We start from the raw sequence: 23,812 nt of genomic DNA, 5'->3' as shown, positions 1-23,812 counted from the left end.
TTATATAGTAAAATTTTATAACTTTACATGCAGTGCTATCACATATATTTTACCAGGATGATAATGTTCAGCAAATTATGAATTTTCAAATGATACCTCACAAGGCATACTTTGTACAAAATGTATCATAGTCTTGTAAAAAGGGTGAATATAAGGGTAGGGATCTCACACCATTACATCAGCTTGAAGGGCAGGAGATATTCCGGCCCTCGTGGCGGGTTTCCCTTCTGCATTATTTAATAAGGACAACATCATCCTCAGGTCTCAACCCAATTCCCAACCCAAAATTGTTTCAGAGTTCCATGCACTCCAATTTATTCATTTCCCAGTTTTTTTTCCCGAGACTTGCTCAACCTTGGGGGAAGCTAAACTTCACATACTTGATGTGGTACTGACATGACAACAACCACTCAGAAACGTATTGGGGCTCTATGTGGCCTTTGCAGAGATTATGAGTCAGACAATATCTTCAGAGCTTATCTAAGTGGGTCTCCAACTGTATAAGGACAAGTTATGAATTAGCCAGCTTAGGTCCACCTAACCACGTTAGAGCTGCCTGTTTGAAGAATGTCCCTATTTCTGAAATCTGTAGGGCTAGGGCTAGGGCAGTTACATACAGCTTGGTCCACACATTTACAAAACACTTCTATTTCATGGTAGACACTTGCAGATTGGATTCCCATTTTGGTAGAGCTGTTCTACAACCATTTTGATTCCTACTGCCCAACTCCAATCAAAGAGATAACTGTTTGTAGATCACCAAAAGTGGAATCTATGTGATCAATCACTTGAAGGAGAAATGGCTACTTACCCTACAGTAACTGTGGTTCATTGAGATTTATTGTCCACATGGATTCCACAACCCGCCCTTCTACCCTGCTACTGCAAAGTTCTACTCCTCAGGGATTCTGTTTTGGTGAAGGAACTGTGGTATGGTTGGGCCTGCTCCACCCCTTAGGGCTTCAGATGGGTGTGATGGAGGAGTATAAGGAAGTATAGGGTGCAGGCATGGCCCCAATGGATTCTGCTGGCCAAAATAATCATATCTCATGTGCATGGGGCATATTCGCACCAAGAGTAGAATCCATTTGGATAACACATCTCAAAGAACCACAATTACTATAAGGTAAGTAATCATTCTTTATTATTGCTTTTAACAAATCTAAGGATTACATACCAAAACTACATTAAATAATCATTATGGTTGCAAAGCCAAGCACCCAGAAATTAGAAGGTGCCAAAATATTGGTTGTTTGTGCAACTTCAGTTTGATTCCCAAGGCATATGCTGTCAGAGGCAATTTTTACTTATGGCTCACATACTGTTTGTTCTGCAGAACACCCTTGCCTGACTCACCGTACAGAATGAAGTGAATGAGGCAGAGAGTTGCAAGAAGAGAAAGGAGAGTCTCTTGCGTTTAAATGCTTGGGACTGGACTGGGCCCCAGGAGTGCTGAGTTCTAGTCTTTACTTTCCAATAGGCTTCCTGTGTGATGTTGGGCAGGACCATGATAATGCACATGAGCTCAAATGAACATTATCTAAACACCCTAAATTCTGAGAAGTATCAGGGGGTGGCCCTGTTAGTCTGTATCCACAAAAACAACAAGGAGACCGGTGGCACCTTAAAGATTAACAGAATATTTGATTCTGACATTTCTTAACTTCTGAGTGCTTGACTTTGCAATCATAACATCCTTTTACTATATTTTTTGTATATAATCTATGTGTATAAACAATCTCTCTTTTAGGATCAGCTGCAAACAAAGGCAGAAGTACAGGATGCCATTTATGTGACTATGGAAATCCTCTCCAATTGGGGGAATGCAGTCAATGTGGGCTTGACGGAGGTGGAATTCTTTGATTTACATGCTGTCAGGATGTTTGTGTCTCCTCATGACGTGGACATCCGAAATGCTGACTCTCCAGGGGATCTCTCTTGCCTGGTCAATAGAAGCCTGAATGTAAGTTGCCCTCATCCCACCTGTACAGGCCTCCTTCATTTCAATAGTTTTCTTTATAGTTTATGATCTCTCAGTAAGTTATTTTCTTTCTAAAACATTTAAACCTGAATTTTACCACTTATTCAGTGATTTTAAATGTATATAATATATTGTTTATGGCTATCGCTGATGGACGTCTCTGTCCAAGATGGGTGTGACCAATATATAATTAGCACTATAGACATGGATGAGTTGTGTAATTGAATTTTGAATGTTCGGATTTGCACAATTTCATGCTCAAAAGTCAGAAGACCATAACTCTCTCTCCTTGTGTGTTTACACTGTAATACAGGCTTTAAATACAGGAGCACATTTTACATTTATAAAACAATGGACTACAATGTAATACATCTATCTGCCAAGATACAATTTTTCTGGAAAGTCTTGTGAATCTTCTGCATTTCCTTATTTTTCCTCTCATGATTAACCTAAATAATTGTGTCTTCTGAAAATTTTGCACCTTTACTTCTTTTTTCAGACTCCTAATATATTTTAAACACTGATCTTAGGACAGAAGTCTGGGGCACCCCACTGCTAACCTTTTGCCAAGGGCAGTCACTGGGTAGAGTAGAAAGAGAAGGTGTTCCAGGCATAGGCGTGGCATAAAGATGAGTGAAAGAATTGATCAAAAGGGGTGTGCAGCTTGGAAACATTGGATGAAGTGTAGGCAGCGAGAGGTGGGGGAGGAGAAAGGATGCTCTGTGGTAAAGCCATTGAACTCAGGAGTTCTGGGATGAAATCCTGGTTCCTTTGAGGTCAGTGGCAAAACTACTATTGAGTTCCACAGAGCTAGGATTTCACCTTGGCCATACACTCACTGTGTGACTTTCAGCAAGTCACTTGAGGTAAAATTTTCAGAAGTCTTTAAATTCTACTGAAAGTCAATTGGACTTCAGGTTCTAAGTGACGTAGGTGCTTTTTGAAAAATTTACCCTTAATCTCTCTGGGCCTCCGTTCCCAGTTTGTAAAATAGGGATAATACTTCTCTCCTTCACACACTGTCTGAAGATAAATGGATTAGTGTATATGAGCCACTCAGATGTAACGGTGATGTGCGGCATATTATTCTGTCCTGTTCTATGCAAGTTCTTATACTGCATGTCTTCCAGTACGGTGCAATGTGACTAATATCTATCACATGTGGTTTGATCTTTCTATCATACTCTTCCCTGGGGAAAATTGTGTGTGCAGTGTAATGTTTTGTTTTGGTGGTATATGTGTTTTTTATAAATTACATATATTCTGTGTTGTGTGTCTATATGATCAAAGGCAAGTTTTAAGATCTACACCTTCCACTGGGAACAAAAGGGGCTGAGGGTTGTGGGGTTCTTGCAGACTATAAGCAGGACCAGAGCTGCCTGCAGCCTTGAAGGCAAGAATAAAAATTTTAACTTTCTAACGACTTCCACATCAACTTCAATGGAAGAATTTTAAAGAGGAGAATGAGGTGGTCCAGAGAAAAAAGGAGTGCTCTGGAGGAAAGGAAAAGGTCAAAGTCAGTCCCCCCACACCGCTCTAGTGACTCCCATTCCCCAACTTTCTAAAACCCACTACCACTCTGAAACCCTCCTATACTGAGCTGGTCAGAAATACAGGGAAAAGGGAATATGAGACAACTGAACTCTCTTGTGGGACTGCAGCAGCATTTCTAAATTGAAATATTTTGGGGTTTGTCTGAAATATTTTGGGGGTTGGTCATTCAATTTTTGACCAAAAATAAAAAAATTCCACAGAAAGCATACTTTTCACAAAAAAATCTTGTCAAAAACTCAGTTTTCTGTTGAAAAAACTGTTCAACAGAAAATTTTCAAGAAGTTCTCATACTGTGCACCTTCACCTGACTTTACCTATAGCTGCCAAAATACCATCCCTTCTGGTTACCAGAATATGTCCCCCCCTTTTCCTCTTGGCTTTTTAAACCCCTTGCTTCTTACACTTTTCCCAGCTGTTGGCAATGTAAGATCACAGGAGGGTCTCAGTAACCGGGGTGCGGATTATGGGTTTTGCTTTCTGACCCGTGATATAAACTTAGTAGCTGCACATGCAGAGGTAGATCATTGCAGCTACAGGGGGTGCTACATTCTTGTGTTTTTTAATCCCTTTTGTCCATTCTCAGATGTGTACTCATATCCATAATGTGGTTCTCTGTGAGGCTTAAAAAACCATCAAGCACACACCTTTGTATATCTGTAAGCTCTAGGTCTAAAATTGTCTGCATAGGAGTCTGGTAAAGCATGAGCAGTACAGAAAGTAACATAGAGTCCCTTATTCCCAAGGGTTAAACCGGAAGTGTACCTTCAGAAATTGAATTAATCTTTTTTCTCAGTGTCCTGTGGGCACAAATCATACTCTCCTTCCCCCTCCCCTGCCCTCCTCAACTTGCAAGCTGATTAATTTGATTAAAATAAACTGTGGACTGGTTTTGACCCTGCATGTACAAAGCATTGCAGACAGTCTTAGCGCTGGTGAGCATGCAAACTTCTCACAAGCACAGCAGGTAGCAGACCTATATCTAACAGCCCGTCTGCTCTGTGCTTTTCTGCAGGCAGGAGAGTAGAATGTACACTTTGGAGACTGGGGTTAAAGGTTTTTTCTTTTGCTTTCTCTTTAGCAATCTTGTCTGTCAATTTGTTGTTCCTGTGACTTGGGCTCTCTGCTCCCTTTTTCTGGTGAGCAGTGAGTTAATCACAACTACTTTGCTTCAGGAGAAGAAAAGCGTATTACTAACAATCTCTGCTTGTCCGTGTTTTAGAGCACCAAGGAGCGCTTCCTGTGGACGTGCCCTTTCCATGCACCAGTTCAGCTTTACTTTGTTATCCGCAATCCCAGCTGGTCACGTGACTTTGGTATATCTAAGATCAAGATTTGGAATTACAACACGACGACTCTTAGTGTAAGCAGCTTCTTCTCAACTCCTTGCTGTGTACACTCACCTTAGACCTAGATAGACTCAGTTTGACCTTCCTTCCAAAAGTGTGAAATACATATAGATATTGTCTTCTCTAATAGGAAAGGAGATCTTGAGGGATGTCTCTACTGTGGGGTTTTGTTGTTATCTTAATTCTAAGTGGTAGACATGCAGCTCATAGTGTTTTCACCAACAAAGCCAGTATTCTCTTTCAGAGTCTTGCTAGTATTTCAGAAGGGGTAACAAAATCCTTGCATAGAGTGTTTGTTGTGGCTTTACTGGTAATTAGAAACCGAGACGCTGAAAGGTAAGTGCATCTCAATATGCAGGTCTCTGTTTGGGTTATATTATCAGAATAGAGAAGACTAGTTGTCTGATCACATGATTAATTTGTAGATGATTTACGAGAGAGAGATCGACTGACTCTCCAACTCAGGTTCCTGTAGTTTTTGTCACTTGAAATTTGGCATGTACAATCTGTGTATGCATGTTAAAACTTTAAAATATTCTAGCATTGCAAGAGACATTACACGGCAGATGGTTACTGATTCATATGTCTGAAATTCACTGTGAAATTATTCTAGTTAGTACACTATGATGTTCAGTTCAAAAAATTCCCAGGTACTGAGTCAAAGAGGATTTTCTGTTGTGGATTATAAATGAGATAAGCTTTATCCTTTCTGACTTGCTCTCATCTGTGTTCTTATATAAGCATATGGCAATACAAATGTACAGAAACTGCCGCACGGGAAACAGTCTTAACAAACACAATATAACACCAGCTTAAATTATTTTCTGGAATCCTTGTTGCTGTGTGTATTAAATGAGGGTTACAGGATGTTATACTGTAAGCAGGGGGGATACAATGGACCTTTCTGAACCCTTTGAAAAGGAATTCTATTTGTGGAGTAAATAATACTGGTCTGTTGTCACCGTGTGTTGAATATGTCGCAAATGTAACTGTATATTGATTTAATTGTTTTGATACATGAAATAGTTGGAAAAACCCCACTTTGGCCAGGTTCTCAGCTAGTACAAACTAGTGTAGTCCTATTGATTCCTGTGCAGCAGTGCTGACTTATGCCAGCTGAGGATCTAGCCCACTATTTTTCATATGGGGAAATAATAGAAAATAATTCTGAATGGTCCGCTATCATCTGTGATATGGAAAAGTTAGCACCATTTCTGCTGTATTCATTTTTATTCAAGTATTTTTTAAAGAAATAAATAATAAAGAGCTTTACAATTTAAGTTATAACAGCCCTCTGATCACTCCCTCCCCTGCTAAAATAAATCCTGACCAAAACTACTATTTTTTTAAGATCCTGAGTATCACCACTTGCTTCCCCTTCTTTCCACCCCTCAAAAAAAAAAAAAAAAAAAAGCCGTGAGTGGGGAGAAGTGTTTAAATGCATCCCAAGTGAATCCTGAATATTTCTGCAATTCATGCAAAGCTTATCTCAGTTTGAACAGGTACTTCAACAGAAATTGAAATTGTTGAGATTGTTTAGGGATCTGGGATTTTAAAACAGGAACTGAAGGTCAAAAGAAGTGGTGGAAAGAAAACTATTAGAACCTGCCACACAATTACTACAGAAAATTTAATTGATTTAAGTGAAAATGTGTATTAATTTAAAGGACATCTCAAATAAAAAGTACCGTCTCACTGTCATTATTGATTAAAATTTAAGGACACTTCTGAAGACATCTGCTGCATGTATTGATTTAATGCAAAGGTGATCAAGGTGATATCTGCCAGGTTTATAGACCTAAATACCTATACAGCAGAAAGATAATCACCAACATAGTCAAGTTTACTAATTTAAGAGAAATCACACACCAAATTTGCAACTGGCTGATTAAGGGCGTGATATAAAGCCTATTAAGTGAATAGTAGTCTATCCATTGATTTCACTGGGTTTTGGATCTAGACCTACATTTACTGGATTAATTATAAAGACAGGTATAATAATGACTAAACTTATAAACTTTAAGGAAATTGCCTTTATTACTTTAACAAAGGTATACAGAGAATTAATGTGCTTGCTAAATTTAGTGGCTTAAAGTGTTAGTTAATTTAAGAAGTGTGAATTTCACTGTTCATAAAAAGGCTCACAATTAAATTCATGTCCTCCTTTTGAGAATTACCTCTGTAGATCCACACTTTTTAGAGCACGTGTTTTAGAATCAGACCTCCTGGGACCTGTGGAAAAACAATAGCCATTAGGGTTGTGTGCATATCTTACTCAAGGAATTAATGCGCTGGGGTGGTTATAGGCACCAAAAAAGGTTATAGGTCATCAAAAAAATATTGATTCTTTGAAACAAACTCTGTGAAACAGGGTCACTTCTGATGAATCTCCCAACTCAAAAAATGTTGAAGAAAAAGTCTTGAAATTGTCAAAACATTTTTGAATGAAAAATTCAATTTTCTGGTTCTAAGATTCATAGATTATAAAAGCCAAAGAAACCATTGTGATGATCTCATCCAGGGATCGGCAACCTTTGGCACGCGGCCCATCAGGGAAAGCCCCTGGTGAGCCGGGATGGTTTGTTTACCTGCTGCGTCCGCAGGTTCGACCAATCGCAGGTCCTACTGGCTGCGGTTCGCCGTCCCAGGCCAATAGGGGCTACGGGAAGCAGCACGGGCCGAGGGATGTGCTGGCCACCCTTCCTGCAGCCCTCATTGGCCTGGGATGGTGAACCGCGGTAAGTGGGAGCTGTGATCGGCCGAACCTGCAGACGCTGAAGGTAAACAAACCGGCCTACCAGGGGGTTTCCCTGGCAGGCTGCGTGCCAAAGGTTGCCGATCCCTGATCTAGTCTGGCCTCCTGTATAATAGGACATAGGACTTCCCTGAGTTAATTCCTTTTTGATGGAGTTACGGTTAACACTATATATCAGTATATAGGATAAAATATATTAGAGATGTCACAATTATCCCCAAACCAAATATAATACATCCAGGAAATTCAGAGCTAAAATTAAACTTCAGTAAATCCAAATATGTTAATGTATAGAAAAATTCTGCCAGAGCACCCAAACCACCTTACTTTGTCCTCTAAGGATACCATGCAATAATCATATAGGTATGTGAGTCTTTTTTTCTGAGATGAAATTAATCTGGAAATGTCCTTGTTTCAAAAAACCCAAGTAGAATGTTACCATGAGATATTTCTAGTGATTTGAAATAGCAACCATAAATCATTTTTCAAAATGTTGTCTTTTTGATGATCAGATGCACCAATGTGCTCTGGCTGCTTTCTGCTACTCTGAAGCACCATGAGAAGCCAGAACATATTGGCCAGTTAAATTGTGTTTACAACTACTTTGTTTTGTTAGAGCAGCTTAAAACAGCCACAGTGTACACCCTAGTTTTTTCCATCCTCCACCCTGTCCTTCAAATTCCACCTGCTTCTTGCACTTTTCTGTATTCCCTGGTCATCCCACCAAGTTTCTCCCTCTTGCAAGTCCCTCTTGCATTCTCTACATTCCCCTGTGTGCGCACACCTGTTTTCCCTCTCTCCTGCACACCCCTGCATGTGTGTACACAATTTCCCCACCCATCCCCCTCCACTGCGCACACACACACACACACACACACCCCTCCTGTAAAGTGGGTGGACTCCCCTGCAGGGTCCTAGAACCTGGGCTCAAGCCCTAGTCCGCTAGTCTACACAGCAGTGAAACAGCTCCTGTAGCCCAAGCCCCATGAGCACAGGCCAGCCGCAGGTTTTTCTTTGCTGTGGGCAGCACATTCTTAGGAGTGAAGTTAGGCCATGATCTGGAGCAGCTCTTAAATATGCCCTGGCTCTGGGCGCACCGAGATAGCAGGCGCGAGGGACAGAGTCTTGCACGCACTGCCCAGCCCCACACCCCTAGGCGGTGATTTACTTCTCCTTTGGCTGCTCCTGATGCCTAAACCAGATGTGCCCACTTGGTAATGCTACCTAGAAGGGGAACATGAATCAATTATTCTGCAGGGAAAGAGTAAAATCTGCAGGGGACATTAATACTGTGCTTGTGCAGTGGCCACAGAATTGCTGCAGGAGTAAATTTCATCTGTATAAAGTCTGCCATCCATCAGATGAATCAGTTCAGCCTCCCTAAATAATGTAGGCCCAGATTACCATAAAGGATGCCTCCGTGTCTCAACCTACTGTGCAGTTTATGTCACAAGCCAGTGGTGAAGGTTGGAGATGCTAGTGGTAGTTTTCTTGGTAGCAGACAATGCCTCTGGAACTCACTTCCAGCAGAAATACAATTAAGATCAAACTTGCCTTCTTGGCTGAGGCTTTTCCAAGTAACTGAATTTTGGTTTCCTAGCTGACTGGTAAAGTTGCAGGCAACAGGGAAAACAGCGGGACTTTTGGGCTCTCTTACTGAAATCTTGAATGCCTCAACTTAAGCCTTAAAAGGTATTCAGATATCATGAAGATGCATGCCATGCTTACAATAATAAAAGTAGTCTTGTTCAGTAAACTTGTTCCATTTTCTAACTCTCATTCTGGATCCCTGCACAACTGTCAGACACGTTTCTGGGGTACCAGTTGTAGTAGGAAGAGGTCTTGAAACTTAAGCCCTTGTATCAGAGGACTGGTATGAGGCCTGAGGCCTGGACTAAAGTGGTGGTCAAAGCTTTGCTAATATAAAGCAAAGTCAGGCTGTGAACTGGAGGCAGGCCTTGCTCACAGAATCTGGCAATAACAGGGCTAATATTGCAGAAACACACATTCCTAAGTAGTGTTAGTTACAAGAAAATACACGCAAACACATTCCAGAAGGATGGTACCAGAACACCCCGATACCAGCACATTCCCCAAAGATAACGGGAACACACTGACTCATCCTAAAGATTAGGTCAGGATGACAGCATGATGGATAGAGATGTTTTGATTGAACCAACAGGTACAAGACAGTGGGTGGCGCCCAGATATGTCAGGGGTAATACGTAACTTGCTTGTATTGCTGTATAAAGAAGCATCTCAGAGGGAGTGTCTTTGGCTAGCCTAGGGGGGCAGTGGAAAGTCCCGCCACTGACTGAGCTGCATCCATTGTCATGGGCATACATTGCAGTGTAACTGTAGACATTGATCCGGGAAGCTAGGACTGTGCTTCGTCGGCAATAAACCTGGCTGGGTCCCTTCGTACCTTAATCAATCTTGTGGTTATTGGGTGGTTCACTCAAGGTCTACTGAGCCAGCTGTCTGCACAGAGCTGGGACAGCACACAGGGAGAACACACACACGCAGCAAAACATCTAATTACACCAGTGATCAAAGAGAAAATTAAACTTCTGACTATATTTGAAACAATAGCAACAGCTATTTTGGAACCTTAGTTTACTGGCTTCTTCTTACAGGGAATTTAGGACAGTCATATTTTCCCCCAGAGTCTTTATCTTACACAATCATATAAAAAGAACAACTCTGTAATCTCTAAAGCCAAGTCTTCTCTCTCCCCTCCTCAGAGGCTTGGAAGATGCTGACTTTAGTGGAAGTGTTGTGGTTTCACTTAAATATGACAGAATACCACTCTATGGCAGTTCTGCCTGCAACAATGCAGATGGGGATTGGGGTGGTAGCTGGGCTAGTGTGTCCACCACTACACATCTACTAGCTAAAACTTCCCATTTATAAGTTTACTGGGCAGCAGCTCATGGGCTATTTTAGCATCTGTGGACTGGCTATACTGGTGACCCATAATCTGCAGGGGAAAACTCTATTTCTCTGGACCCCCACGGTGATCCCCATGAAAGTCTGATTGCTTAGAACCTACATTTAAAAAATATTTTGTATCTTTATATGGATTGTCATTACATTATATTAATATGTTCCCTATTCAATCTGGAGTCAGTATATCAATTCTGTTAAATCTGATACTTGGGGAAGTGCAATACAAATCTTCATGCTTCTATTTCATTTCCTTTAGGATCTTGACGTAGGTGCAAAGAATGTGAAACTATATATTGATGAGAACCTTGTATTCAGTGGTCAGTTAGAAAAAGGCTGTGGAGATCTAACCACTGATTTCAGCACTACAATCAACCTCAAAGACAATAGACAAGAGATTGCTGCACATTCTACACAAGTAAGAAAACAATCAAATGGAGCTAATAGCACAGGCAATAAGGAGGACCTGTACTTAAAATATCCACAGCCAGACTGGGCTTCATTACACTGGAAATCTTCCTTAGAAGAAAATCTCCCTGAGGAAATGATGAATTCCATCAACTTTAGGAAAGAGAAATTGACTAGATTAGAAGAAGATCTGAAGGTGTTATCAGCTCCTGTGTCTACGAAGGCTCTCAAGAATGACGTGTCGGAATCAGCAGTTGTGGAGTACATTCAGTCTGATGATGAGCTTACTATGAGTGAGCAAATGGAAAAACTAACCGGAAGAAAATTATCTGAATCTACAGGTGTAACTCCATCTTGGTTACAGTCCTCTTCCCAAGTGACAGAGAAGTACCATAAACAGAAACCCTCCTGGCTGGATACAAAGCACCCTTTAGATTTGAGAGTTCAAGAGCAGTCTGATGGCACCATGAGGGGCTGTCCAGGACTAACTGATGAGACTATCAAATGTCACGGAAGTGAAATGGGGAGATCCAACAGTAGGAATGCAAATGGAGATGAGAAGACACAAATGGTAACCAGTAAAGTCTGTACTATTAACTTGGACATTTTAGACCAGCTTCCCAACAAGTATTGCTGCACCCCTGAATGTCCTGCTAGTGGGAGGAGAAGCAGCAGAGGTATAAGAAAGGAGGGTTTATGTACAAGTCATGGAGATGAAGGTCTGACACACACAGGTAAGAGCTGAAGACAGCATCCTTAACTCAAGCTTTGCTTACATGTTCTCCATTATCAGGATGTATGAGACAGGTTTTAGTTACACTAATGCAGTATTTAGTTTTTGTTGTCCTCGAGCAGGACAGAGACACCACTGTACTGAGCATAGTGCAAACATATAATGCGAGAGAAGTCCTTGTCCTGAACAGCTTGCATTCTAAGTTTGGGTGTCAGTCATGTTCAAAGGAAGAATGGATTTCATGGTTAATTATGTAGGAACGTTATCTTTGCAATAGGACTGGTTGGAAATGCTGATGAAACTGTGAATTTATTAAATACTGTGTATTTATTAAATCTGAAATGTTTTGTAAAAATGGTTTAGATTTGATGAATTTTCATTGATTCTCAGGCAGGATTCTGTCAGAAACATGACTGGTTTCCTGCCAGTTGACCTGGTGGACGTGCTGGGGAGCCTGCATTTCCAGGGTATGTGGCTCCAGATCAGCCCCATCATGTGAGGGCTTCCAGATTCCCTTTCATGGAGCCTGGGAGCCCTGGCTGTAGCCAAGGCTCAGCATCTAGTTCTCCAGCAGGAAGCGTTTAAGCCCTCAGAACTCCAGCCTGATCCAGGGCTCTCAGGGTTTCCAGGCTTCCAGCCACATAGGCAGGAGCCTGGAAGTCCTGGGATGGGCTCCCAGGATTTGTGGCTCCAGGGTCACCCCACCATACAGATGTCCTAGCCATGGACTCTGGGCCTTCCAGACTCTCAAGCCAGCTAACCAACCTATTTCCAAGAAAGTGGACAAGCTGTACCAAATCCTCTGAGGGTTTTTCATACTTTCATGTGCATCTTCCTCTTAACTCCCTAGGACTGGCAGCAACAGTATAGAGGTCAAGATCTGGGTATTTACACTAAGCCCCTAATGACAGAGAAGAGAAAAGGTTTCAGAGTAGCAGCCATGTTAGTCTCTATTCGCAAAAAGAAAAGGAGAACTTGTGGCACCTTAGAGACTAACCAATTTATTTGAGCATAAGCTTTCGTGAGCTACAGCTCACTTCATCGGATGCATTCAGTGGAAAATACAGTGAGGAGATTTATATACACACAGAACATGAAAAAATGGGTGTTTATCATGCACACTGTAAGGAGAGCGATCACTTAAGATGAGCTATTACCAGCAGGAGAGTGGGGGGGGAAGAAAACCTTTTGTAGTGATAATCAAGGTCATTGTGGTTTAATTTTTTTAAAGTTGATTTAACAAGGTCCTAATATGTGAACAGAAGGGCTCAGTCATGCTAGGTTTCAATCTTTATCTTCACTGAAACTTGACAGTGAGAAGGAGTATTAAGACATGTGACTAAACACAGCTGTCTTTTCTCCCCCCCTCCCCCCCCACTCTCCTGCTGATAATAGCTCATCTTAAGTGATCACTCTCCTTACAGTGTGCATGATAAACACCCATTTTTTCATGTTCTGTGTGTATATAAATCTCCTCACTGTATTTTCCACTGAATGCATCCGATGAAGTGAGCTGTAGCTTACGAAAGCTTATTCTAAAATAAATTGGTTAGTCTCTAAGGTGCCACAAGTACTCCTTTTCTTAGAGGGGAAAAGATTAGATTCTTTGGGAAGGAAGCTGTTTTCTTCATTTGCAATTCTCATATTTAAAGAAGATGATCAGGCAATGATGGTCACATATACATTTCATATCTGGGACAAAATTTCACTTTTTTACAAATAATCTCCCAGAAGAACATAGTAAATTAGCCAATGCCCTTATCAAGGAGAGTCAAAATGTGGACAGACACCCTTAGAGCTTCATTTGACATTTCGGATGCTGCTCCTAGATTGGTTGCCTTTTCTGTAACTCATTGCTGACGTGCTTGGTTCTTCTTCGAGATGTATCCCTATGGATGCTTCACTGTGGGTGTGTCTGTGTCCCTGCGCTTCTGATCAGAGATCTTTGGTAGCAATGTCTGTTCGGCCCGTGCATGCTCTTTCCCTCCCTTGTGTTCTGTGTGCCTTAAGGCGAATTAGTGTTGTGCAGGTGAACCACCCTTAGTTCCTTCTCAACCGCCAATTAGCAATCTGTTCACAGATACTTTAGGTCTTTAGAAATGTTCCCTTAGTGTTTTCGTTCGCCCTTTTCTTCTTAGTGTTATGGGGTTTCCGTTAGTTTTTTCTTTCCTGTTTAAAAATAAATAAATAACCCCCCTAGTTTTTTATTTTATCCCCTTCTCTTCCGGAGGGTTTGCCCCCAGTAAGGGACATGCCTGGTTCCCCTGGGTTAAAGAGGCACCTCTCCTGCAGGGAAGCCATAGTGGTTACAGACGGACATTCCCTCTGTGTGCGGTGCCTTGGAGAGGCCCACATTCCACAAAAGTGTACTTTTTGCTGGCAGCTAAAAGCCAGATCCCAAAAAAGCCAGGAACTAACGTTGAAACTACTCCTGATGGGGGGATACAGTGAACTCTCGTGGCCGCCAACATCACACAAAATCTACCTCTTATGATAGGGACTGGAAAAGGCTTGACTTGTTTGGAAGGAAGGCCTATTCTTCATCGACCTTGCAATTCAGAATTGCAAATTACCAGCCTTAATGGCAAAATGCGACCACAAGAACTACACCAAATTTAACGTTTTTATTGACCACCTGCCAGAACCACAGTGAGAACAGTTTCAGGATATTGTATATGAGGGGCAGTTAGTGGCAAGAACAGCACTCCAGACTGTACTAGGTGCTGTGGTTACAATGGCCTGCTCGGTATCAACAGTGGTTGTGATGCAATGGACATCATGGTTATACCTTTTGGAGTTCCCAAAGAAGGTTTAGACGATAGTAGAGGATCTCTCTTTTGAAGGCACAAAATTGTTTGCAGTTAAGACTGATGCATCACCCCACATTCTCAAAATTGTAGGGCCACACTATGGTCACTGGGGATCTACACACTGGGTCAGAAACGGAAATTTAGTCCTCAGTGTTTCCACAAATGACGTCATCCCCAGTCCCCTCCACAGCGCTACTATGAGTCACAGCAAAAGAAGTCTAAATTTCAGAGGTGTAAACCATCAGCCCCTCAATCTTCAACATCAAAACCTTCTACCTCGAAGCACCAGTTTTGATGCCTTGGACAAGACTCTGAGAGACCACTCCCTACAGCATTAGCTGCAACTTTCAGACCTTCCACATCCCTTCGGAGGCTGTCTTGCTCTGTTTCTTCAAAATTGGGAACACATATCTACCGACAAATGTTTTGGAGATTGTCTCCAATGGATATTTTAACCATTTCACCTCCCTCCCCATCCCTCTTCAGGGACCTTTCTCATGAGAGACTGTTAAGACAGGAAATAGATCACCTCCTATGCCTGGAAGCCGTAGAACCTGTTCCAGTACATCTCAGAGGCAAAAGGTTTTTATTCCCGATTTTTCCTGATCCCCAAGAAAAAAGGAGGTTGGAGACCCATACTGGGCCTCAGAGCACTGAACAAATATATGAAGGCAGAAAAACTCAGGATGGTCATGCTAGCAGTGATTATTCTATCTCTGGAACAGGGAAATTGGTTCTCAGCCCTTGATCTCCAGAATGCGTATTTCCACAAATCCATTATACCATCCCTAAGATAATTCCTTTGGTTTACCCTCAGTCAGGACTATTATCATCACAGAGTACTTCCTTTCAGCTTCTCATCGGCTCCCAGAATGTTCTCCAAGGTCCTCTCTGTAGTATTGGCTTATCTATGCACCCTGGTGATTATAATTTACCATACTTGGATGACTGTCTCCTCAGGGTCTGCTCCTTCAAAGATGCCCTATGGGTCACCCACGGAGCTATGGACATATTCACGAAGATGGGCCTACAAATCAATGTCCAAAAATCGACCTTAACTCTGGTACAGTGTTTGGAGTTTATAGGAGCCAATCTCGACTCACTGCAAGCAAAAGCACTCCTCTCGTAACACAGATTTCACAGACTGCCCACGCTCATAAGGACAATTCAAGCCAGCCCACAAACGTCAGCCAGACATTGCTTCCAGCTTCTGGGACATATGGCAGCAAGCACATTTATACTATCTTATGCCAGACTATACATGAGGTGTCTTCAGGCATGGTTCAGATCTGTTTACAGACCAAACAAAGACAAACCTCTTTCAATGCCCTCCAGGGTCAAACACTCCCTGGATTGGTGGAAAGACCCAACAAATGTCTGTATGGAGGTCCTGTTCACACATCTTCCCCAACATTGTATCCCTAATTGGCTGGGGAGTGCATCTCAACAACTTCAAGACTCAGGGCAAGTGGTCGCCCATGGAGACAACTCTCCACATCAACCTCCTCGAACTCAGAGGGGTCAGAAATACTTGTGCTCACTTTCTTCCACTGATCAGAAATACGCACACAAAAATTATGACAGACAACATAGCGTGCATGTATTACATAAATCGTCAAGGGGGGCAAGATCATCCTCCCTATGCACAGAAGCGCTAAAGCTGTGGAACTGGTGCATTCGCCACAATGTTTTAATATCAGCAGCTTATCTACTGGTAGTGCAGAACATAACAGCAAACAGTCTCAATTGCAAGTTCTTACATGACCATGAGTGGGAAATGACCCCAACAGCATATTCTATCAATGGGGACCCCGATGATAGACTTGTTCGCTAATTACCTGAACAGGAAATGCCCACGCTATTGCTCCAGAGCCAGCCTCAGGAAACACTCATTAGGGTCCTTCTCCCATGGGACAAGAGCCTTTCTCCCATTCTCTCTGCTGTTCAAGGTCCTGATAAAAATAAAAAGAGAAAAAGCAAACGTCATTCTGATTGCTCCCAACAGGCCGAGACAGACACGTTACCCGTACCTGACACAGCTGGCAACATGTCCCCCAGTCCCTCTTCAGCCCACCCCTTACCTCCTTTCACAGAACAAAGGATAAACTCTCCATCCCAACCTGCGGATTCTCTGTCTCAAAACTTGATTCCTTCATGGTTCCAACACATAGAGATCTGCTGCTCCGAGGAGGTGCAGGAAGTGCTACTACACAGTAGAAAACCAGCTACCTGATGCATTTACCTGCTGAAGTGGACTATGTTTCAGGTTTGGTGCAATTCCAGGCAAATTACCATGGCATCTTCCACTCTCCCCATGGTGTTGGACTACATGCAGGATCTCAAGATGTCAGAGCTATCCCTCAGTGCACTCAAAGTACACATTGCCACCATAATGGCTTTCCATCAGCAAACTGAAGGATATACAGTTTTCACCCACCCAAGTACAAAGAGATTCCTCATGGGCAATCTCTGTTCCCAACCCAGACATTCCACTCCAACATGGGACCTAAATCTAGTTTTAAAGAGCCTGACTAGACCACCTGTTGAATCTATGACCTCTTGTTTGCTTCCATACCTGTCGATGAAGATGGCATTTTTGGCGGCCATCACCTGGCGAGGAGAATAGGGGAGATAGCAGCACTAATGGCACACCCCCTGCCCCCTTCACAGTATTCTTTAAAGAAAAGGTTACTCTTAGGCCACATCCAAAGTTCATCTCCAAGATGACCTTGTCTTTTCACATAAACCACCCGATTCACCTACTGACCTTTTCTCCTAAGCCTCACTGTGATAATAGGGAGGCTATACTGCATATGCTAGTTATTAGGAGAGCCTTAGGGCTGGTCTTCACTACAGGGAGATCGACGCTGCTTCAATTGATGCAGGAGAGGTTGATTTAGCAGGTCTAGTGAAGACCAGCTAAATCGACCACAGAGCGCATTCTGGTTGACCCTGGTACTCCAGCTCCCCGAGAAGATTAAGGTAAGTCAACAGGAGAGTGTCTCCCATCAACGCAGCGCAGTGAAAACACCGGGGGAAGTCGACCTAAGCTACGTCATCTCCAGCTATGTTATTCATGTAGCTGGAGTAGCGTAACGTAGGTCGACTTACCCCAGTAGCGAAGACAAGCCCTTAGCCTTTTATCTGAACAGGACGAAGGCCTTTAGGAAAGCTCCTAAGCTTTTCTTCTCCATTGAGGAAAGGTCAAAAGGCATAGCAATATCAGCACAAAGACTCTCCAAATGGTTCTCAAACGGTACTTGCTACTGCTATCATGCTCTCAGTGTGTTACCTCCATATGGAATCTGCACACACTTGATGAAGTGGTTTCCACCTCTGTCACCTTCCTCAAGAATGTTCCTATCTCGTAAACCTGTAGGGTAGCGACTTGGGCATCTGATCATTCTTTCGCAGAACACTATGTGATTACTGGAAACTCAGCTTCAAACGCACAGGGATGCAGACATACCTACAATGGTGCACCCACAAGGGCACACATCTCGAAAAACCATCGTTACTGCACAAGGTAACTTCCTTTTATGGTCCTCCTCTCTTTCCTCTGAGACAAAGTCAAAGATTAAGGATCTTCTGTTTGAGAGAGACAGTCTGTTCAGTTCTAAAACAGATGAGGTGTTGGAAAAGATTAAATAAACTAGATCTATGGCAAGATATCTAGAACCCTTTAAGTCTTTTTCAGACAGAGAACTCCTGCATCCTCATTCAGATACCAGAGGCAATGTTACATTTTCATAGTCTTCTTATTAGTCTCAAAGAAAACATCTTTATCAACAACAGCAAAAGCATCCTCCTCCTTCTCAGTCTCAATATAGGAAAAGATTCTCCAAACTCAAGATGAGACTGAAGTACTTTTCTATGACTTCTTTTTGCCTAATATTAGGCCTCAGATTTGATTAGGGTGACCAGAGAGCAAATGTGAAAAATCGTGATGCGGGTGTGGTGATAGGAGCCTATATAAGAAAAATACCCAAAAATCGGGACTGTCCCTATAAAATTGGGACATCTGGTCACCCTAGGTTTGATGTTACAACCAAGAGCTACAAACGAACCTTAGGTGCTCATGACGTGTGGAGACTGTCTGTCTGATTTTTACAATACATGGCAAAACATCACTACGGACAGATGGATTTTGGAAAGGAGGGTTACACCATACCATTCAAGACCATTCCACTCTTCCTTGCCTTCCCTTTTCATGGACACCTCTCACAAGAGAATTCTCAGGGCAGAAATCCATTTTCTGCTACTACAGAGAACAATAGAGGAAGTCCTGGAAGATCTCAGGAATCAAGGGTTTTATTCCTGTTATTTTCTGGTTCCTAAGATGGATGCAGGTTTCTGACCAATCCCAGATCTTAGAAAAATTAACAAATACATTAGGAATTTTCACTTTAGGATGCTGACTCTTAGTTCAGTCATCCTCTCTTTTTCTGCTCTAGATTAGCTTGCTGCTCTCTATTTTAAAAGATACTTACATCCACATTTCCATTCAACCATCTCACAGAAACTACCTTCATTTAACCCTGGGACAAGTCCATTTCCAGTACAAGGTTTTCCCATGTGGCCTTTCTACTCTTTCTTGGGGTTTTACAAAATGCCTTTCTGTAATAGCAGCCTTTCTGAACAGACAATGCATTTTTGTGTTCTCATATTTCAGTGACTGGCTTCTGAAAGCGCATTCCAAAGTCGAGTTGAACAAAATCATTCTCTTCACACATTCTCTATTCCAAAAATTAGATTTTCTGACAAACAAGAAAAAATCATATTGCGCCCAATGTAAACAATTTCTTTTCATAGCAGTAGTTGTCAACTCCACAGTAATGAGAGTTTACCTCCCAGAGAAAAAATTCCAAAAACTGAAATCCAGCTTACTCCAGAAATCACCACAAGAAGTACTGTTCTTCCTCATCCTTCTGGGTCTTATGACCTTCTGGGTCTTGTTACACCTTACACAGGATTCAGAATGAGACCTCTGGGTTTCAAGAAATTTCATTCTCACAGTGCACAGCATGTGCATGATGCTTACAATCCAAAGAAAGTTTGGAATACTTTTCTATGGTGGATGAAGCCCAGGAATGTACTGAAGGGAGTGATGTTCAACCCCCCCCCACCTCCTTCAGCAATAATTACAATGGATGCTTCCAAGACAGTTTGGGGGCACATTTCAACAAATTATTAACAGGGGGTTTCTGGAATCTGCAAGAATTGCAAATTGACATCAATGTTTTGGAATTAAAGGCTATCCATTTAGCACTCAAATCCTTACTCCCTCAGATTCAAGACTCTGTGTTGCAAGTTGCCATCAGCAATGTGTCAGAAGCGTATTCTGTAAACAAACAAGGAGGTGCGCATCCATCACAACTTTGCCGATAAGCAATAAAACTATGGAACCGGTGTATATGTCATGAAATTTATCCAGTTGTGTTGCATGTAGCAGGATCTAACAATAAACTGGCAAACCAGCTAAGCAGAGACTCTTCTAAGGTTCACAAATGGTCTCTAGAGGAATCAGTGATTTAAGAACTTGTCAATATTTGGCGATTTCCAAATGTCAATCTCTGCCATCAGCCTCAATAGCAAATGCCATCACTTTTGTTTAATAGAAGAGATAGACACTCAGTCATTGATGGATATGTTTCTCATCAGTTGGGGGACAGATCTGATGTATACTTTCCTGCCTTTTCCATTATTGTTTAAGGTGGTAAAAAAGATCAGACAGGACTCAGCCAAAATGATACTCGTTGCCACAGCATAACCAAGACAGCGATGGTACGTGAACTAGTTTCTCCTCTACAAAAGGAAATTCAAACACTTACCTGTATTGCCATATCTGCTATCATAAAAATGGGAAGAGTGCACCATCCAGACCCTCAGTCACTACATCTCATGGCATTCGGAACAGGATTCTGACAAATTTTGAGAACTCTTTCTCTCTTGCGATGCAACAAAATGGCAGATGAAATTCACTGTTGATAAATGCAAAGTACTGCACATTGGAAAACATAATCCCAACTATACATATAAAATGATGGGGTCTAAATTAGCTGTTACCACTCAAGAAAGAGATCTTGGAGTCATTGTGGATAGTTCTCTGAAAACATCCACTCAGTGTGCAGTGGCAATCAAAAAAGCAAACAGAATGTTGGGAATCATTAAGAAAGGGATAGATAATAAGACAGAAAATATCATATTGCCTCTATATAAATCCATGGTACACCCACAACTTGAGTATGGGTGTACAGATGTGGTTGCCCCATCTCAAAAAAGATTTATTAGAATTGGAAAAGGTTCGGAAAAGGGCAACAAAAATTATTAGGGGTATGGAACGGCTTCCATATGAGGAACGAATAATAAGACTGGGACTTTTCAGCTTGGAAAAGAGATGACTAAGGGGGATATGATAGAGGTCTATAAAATCATGACTGGTGTGGAGAAAGTAAATAAGGAAGTGTTATTTACTCCTAATAACACAAGAACAAGGGGTCACCTAATGAAATTAATAAGCAGCAGGTTTAAAACAAACAAAAGGAAGTATTTTTTCATACAATGCATCTGTGAAACTCCTTGCCAGAGAATGTTGTGAAGGCCAAGACTATAACAGGGTTCAAAAAAGAAGTAGATAAGTTCATGGAGGATAGGTCCACCAATGGCCATCTGCCAGAATGGGCACGGATGGTGTCCTTAGCCTCTGTTTGCCGGAAGCTGGGAATGGGCGATAAGGAATGGATCACTTGATTATTACCTGTTCTGTTCATTCCCTCTGAAGCACCTGGCATTGGCCAGTGTCAGAAGACAGGATACGGGGCTAGATGGACCTTTGGTCTGACCCAGTATGGCCATTCTTATGTTCTTAGGTACTGCTTAATTCTTGAAAACAATCTACTAGAATATGTTATGATCTAAAATGGAGATTTCTACTGTGGGTATCCGATAAGGGTTTTGATTCAGTATTTGCTCCTATTTAGTGTATTTTAGAGTACTTGTTTTTCCTAACAAATAAGGGATTATCCATCTCATAGTTTAGAATGCATTTAGATGCAGGAGCAGCTTTTCATAATCCTGTGGATGGTAAAATCAATTTTTTCTTGTTATGTTGTCAAAAGGTTTTTAAGGGTCGATTGAATCTTTACCCACCAGTTTCTCCATGGGACTTAAACCAAGTGTTAACATTTGAACTGTTATCAACTTGGTATTTATTTCATCTTTCCATTAAAACAGCCCTTATTATAGCAGTTACATCGGCTAAAAGAATCAGTGAATTTTATGCCTTGATGGCAGACCCTCCATTTACAATTTTTTATAAAGATAAACAATCACATTTTTTAGCAAGTAATTTCTGATTTTCTTATTAATCAATGTATTAACCTGCCAATACTCTTTCCAAAACTTCACACTCATAGGAGTGAATTAAAGTTACATTGTTTGAATGCTAAAAAGTTCTCTCTTACTATTTAGACAAAGCTAAAGTATTCAGAGGGAAGAGAACATAAGAACAGCTTAAGAACATAAGAACGGCCATACTGGGTGTCAAGGTTCCTTCCCCACTCTGAACTCTAGGGTACAGATGTGGGGACCTGCATGAAAAATCCCCTAAGCTTATTTTTACCAGCTAAGGTTAAAACTTCCCCAAGGTACAAAGTATTTTACCTTTTGTCCATGGACTTTTTTGCTGCCACCACCAAGCGTCTAACAAATATAACAGGGAAAGAGCCCACTTGGAAACGTCTTTCCCTCCTAAATCCCCCCAAGCCCTACACCCCCTTTCCTGGGGAAGGCTTGATAAAAATCCTCACCAATTTGCAGAGGTGAACACAGACCCAAACCCTTCGATCTTAAGAACAATGAAAAAGCAATCAGGTTCTTAAAAGAAGAATTTTAATTAAAGAAAAAGTAAAAGAATCACCTCTGTAAAATCAGGATGGAAAATACCTTACAGGGTAATCAGATTCAAAACATAGAGAATCCCTCTAGGCTAAACCTTAAGTTACAAAAAGACACAAAAACAGGAATATACATTCCATCCAGCACAACTTATTTTATCAGCAGTTTAAACAAAACAGAATGTAATGCACATCTAACTAGATTGCTTACTGACTTTGTACAGGAGTTCTGACCTGCATTCCTGCTCTGGTCCCGGCAAAAGCATCACACAGACAGAGAGAACCCTTTGTTTCCTCCCCACTCCAGCTTTGAAAATATCTTGTCTCCTCATTGGTCATTTTGGTCAGGTGCCAGCGCGGTTGTCTTAGCTTCTTAACCCTTTACAGGTGAAAGGGTTTTTCCTCTGGCCAGGAGGAATTTAAAGGTGTTTACCCTTCCCTTTATATTTATGACACTGGGTCAGACCAAAGCTCCATCTAGCCCAGTATCCTGTCTTCCAACATTGGCCCAATGCCAGGTGCCCCAAATAAATAAAGCCAAGCACCTCACTGCTGGGGGACAACAGGCCCAGCCAGAAACTGCTGCCCAGGCTCCAGCGAGATTTGAACTCATGACCCCTGGTTTACAAGACCAATGCTCTGGGTCAGACAGTTCAATGAAGTGAGTTGTAAGAATGGTTCACGTTTTTCTCCTCCTACTATTAAAACACATTCTGCCAAGGTAGTTTCTACTTCAGCAGCATAGACCTATTTCATTAATTGAAATGTGTAAAGCGGCCACATGGAACTCAGTACATACTTTTAGTAAACATTATGCATTAGACATAGCTGCTAGTTTGATACATAATTTGGCGGGGCTGTTCTTCAACCTCTCTCGTTGGGATACATTTACCACCATACATTTACTATCTACTGCTGACCAAACTATCCCAAACTATTGCCAACTTTGTAATATATAAAAACCAAATATTCCAGCAGGAGTGTTGAAACCTCCCTTGCCCAGCCCCTTCCCCCTGAGGCCCTGCCCCGCCCCTTCCCCCAGGCCTCATTCCTGCCTTGCCTCTTCAGAGCCCCGAGGCTCCACCATTGCCCCTCCCCCTCCCCTGAGGCCCCACCTCCCGTTCACTCCTCTTTCCCCCTCCCCCCATCACTCGCTGCTGTTCCCCACCCCCTACCTCTGCATGGGTCGGGAGGGACTTGCCTGCAGAGCCGGGGAGGGGAGCTGCAGTCGCCCAATGCAGGTAGGAGGCGGCCCTGGCCAAGTAGGGGCTGGCACAGGTGATGAATCGGTGCCTCCCCTGCCTGCAGTAACCAGACTTTGGGTGTCTGATCAGTAGAGCTAAACGGACACCATCAGGTCCCCTTTTCAACTGGACTTTCTGGT

At 42.1% G+C, this 23,812-nt stretch overlaps 1 protein-coding gene across 3 annotated transcripts in view; it reads left to right on the top strand.

Moving 5' to 3' along the window:
• KATNIP (katanin interacting protein) overlaps window positions 1–23,812 on the top strand; it is a 171,598-nt gene that overhangs the window by 91,268 nt on the left and 56,518 nt on the right. For all 3 annotated transcript variants that reach the window (XM_074965609.1, XM_074965608.1, XM_074965611.1), the window contains exons 12-14: window positions 1,751–1,963; window positions 4,755–4,895; window positions 10,842–11,724. In XM_074965609.1, coding sequence (XP_074821710.1) covers window positions 1,751–1,963; window positions 4,755–4,895; window positions 10,842–11,724 — 1,237 coding nt within the window. The remainder of the gene's footprint in view (window positions 1–1,750; window positions 1,964–4,754; window positions 4,896–10,841; window positions 11,725–23,812) is intronic.

The sequence above is a fragment of the Natator depressus genome, chromosome 10, assembly GCF_965152275.1.
Source record: "Natator depressus isolate rNatDep1 chromosome 10, rNatDep2.hap1, whole genome shotgun sequence".
NCBI lineage: Eukaryota > Metazoa > Chordata > Testudines > Cheloniidae > Natator > Natator depressus.
The sequence above is the reverse complement of the archived record's forward strand: the minus strand, read 5'-3'. Positions and strand labels throughout refer to the sequence as shown.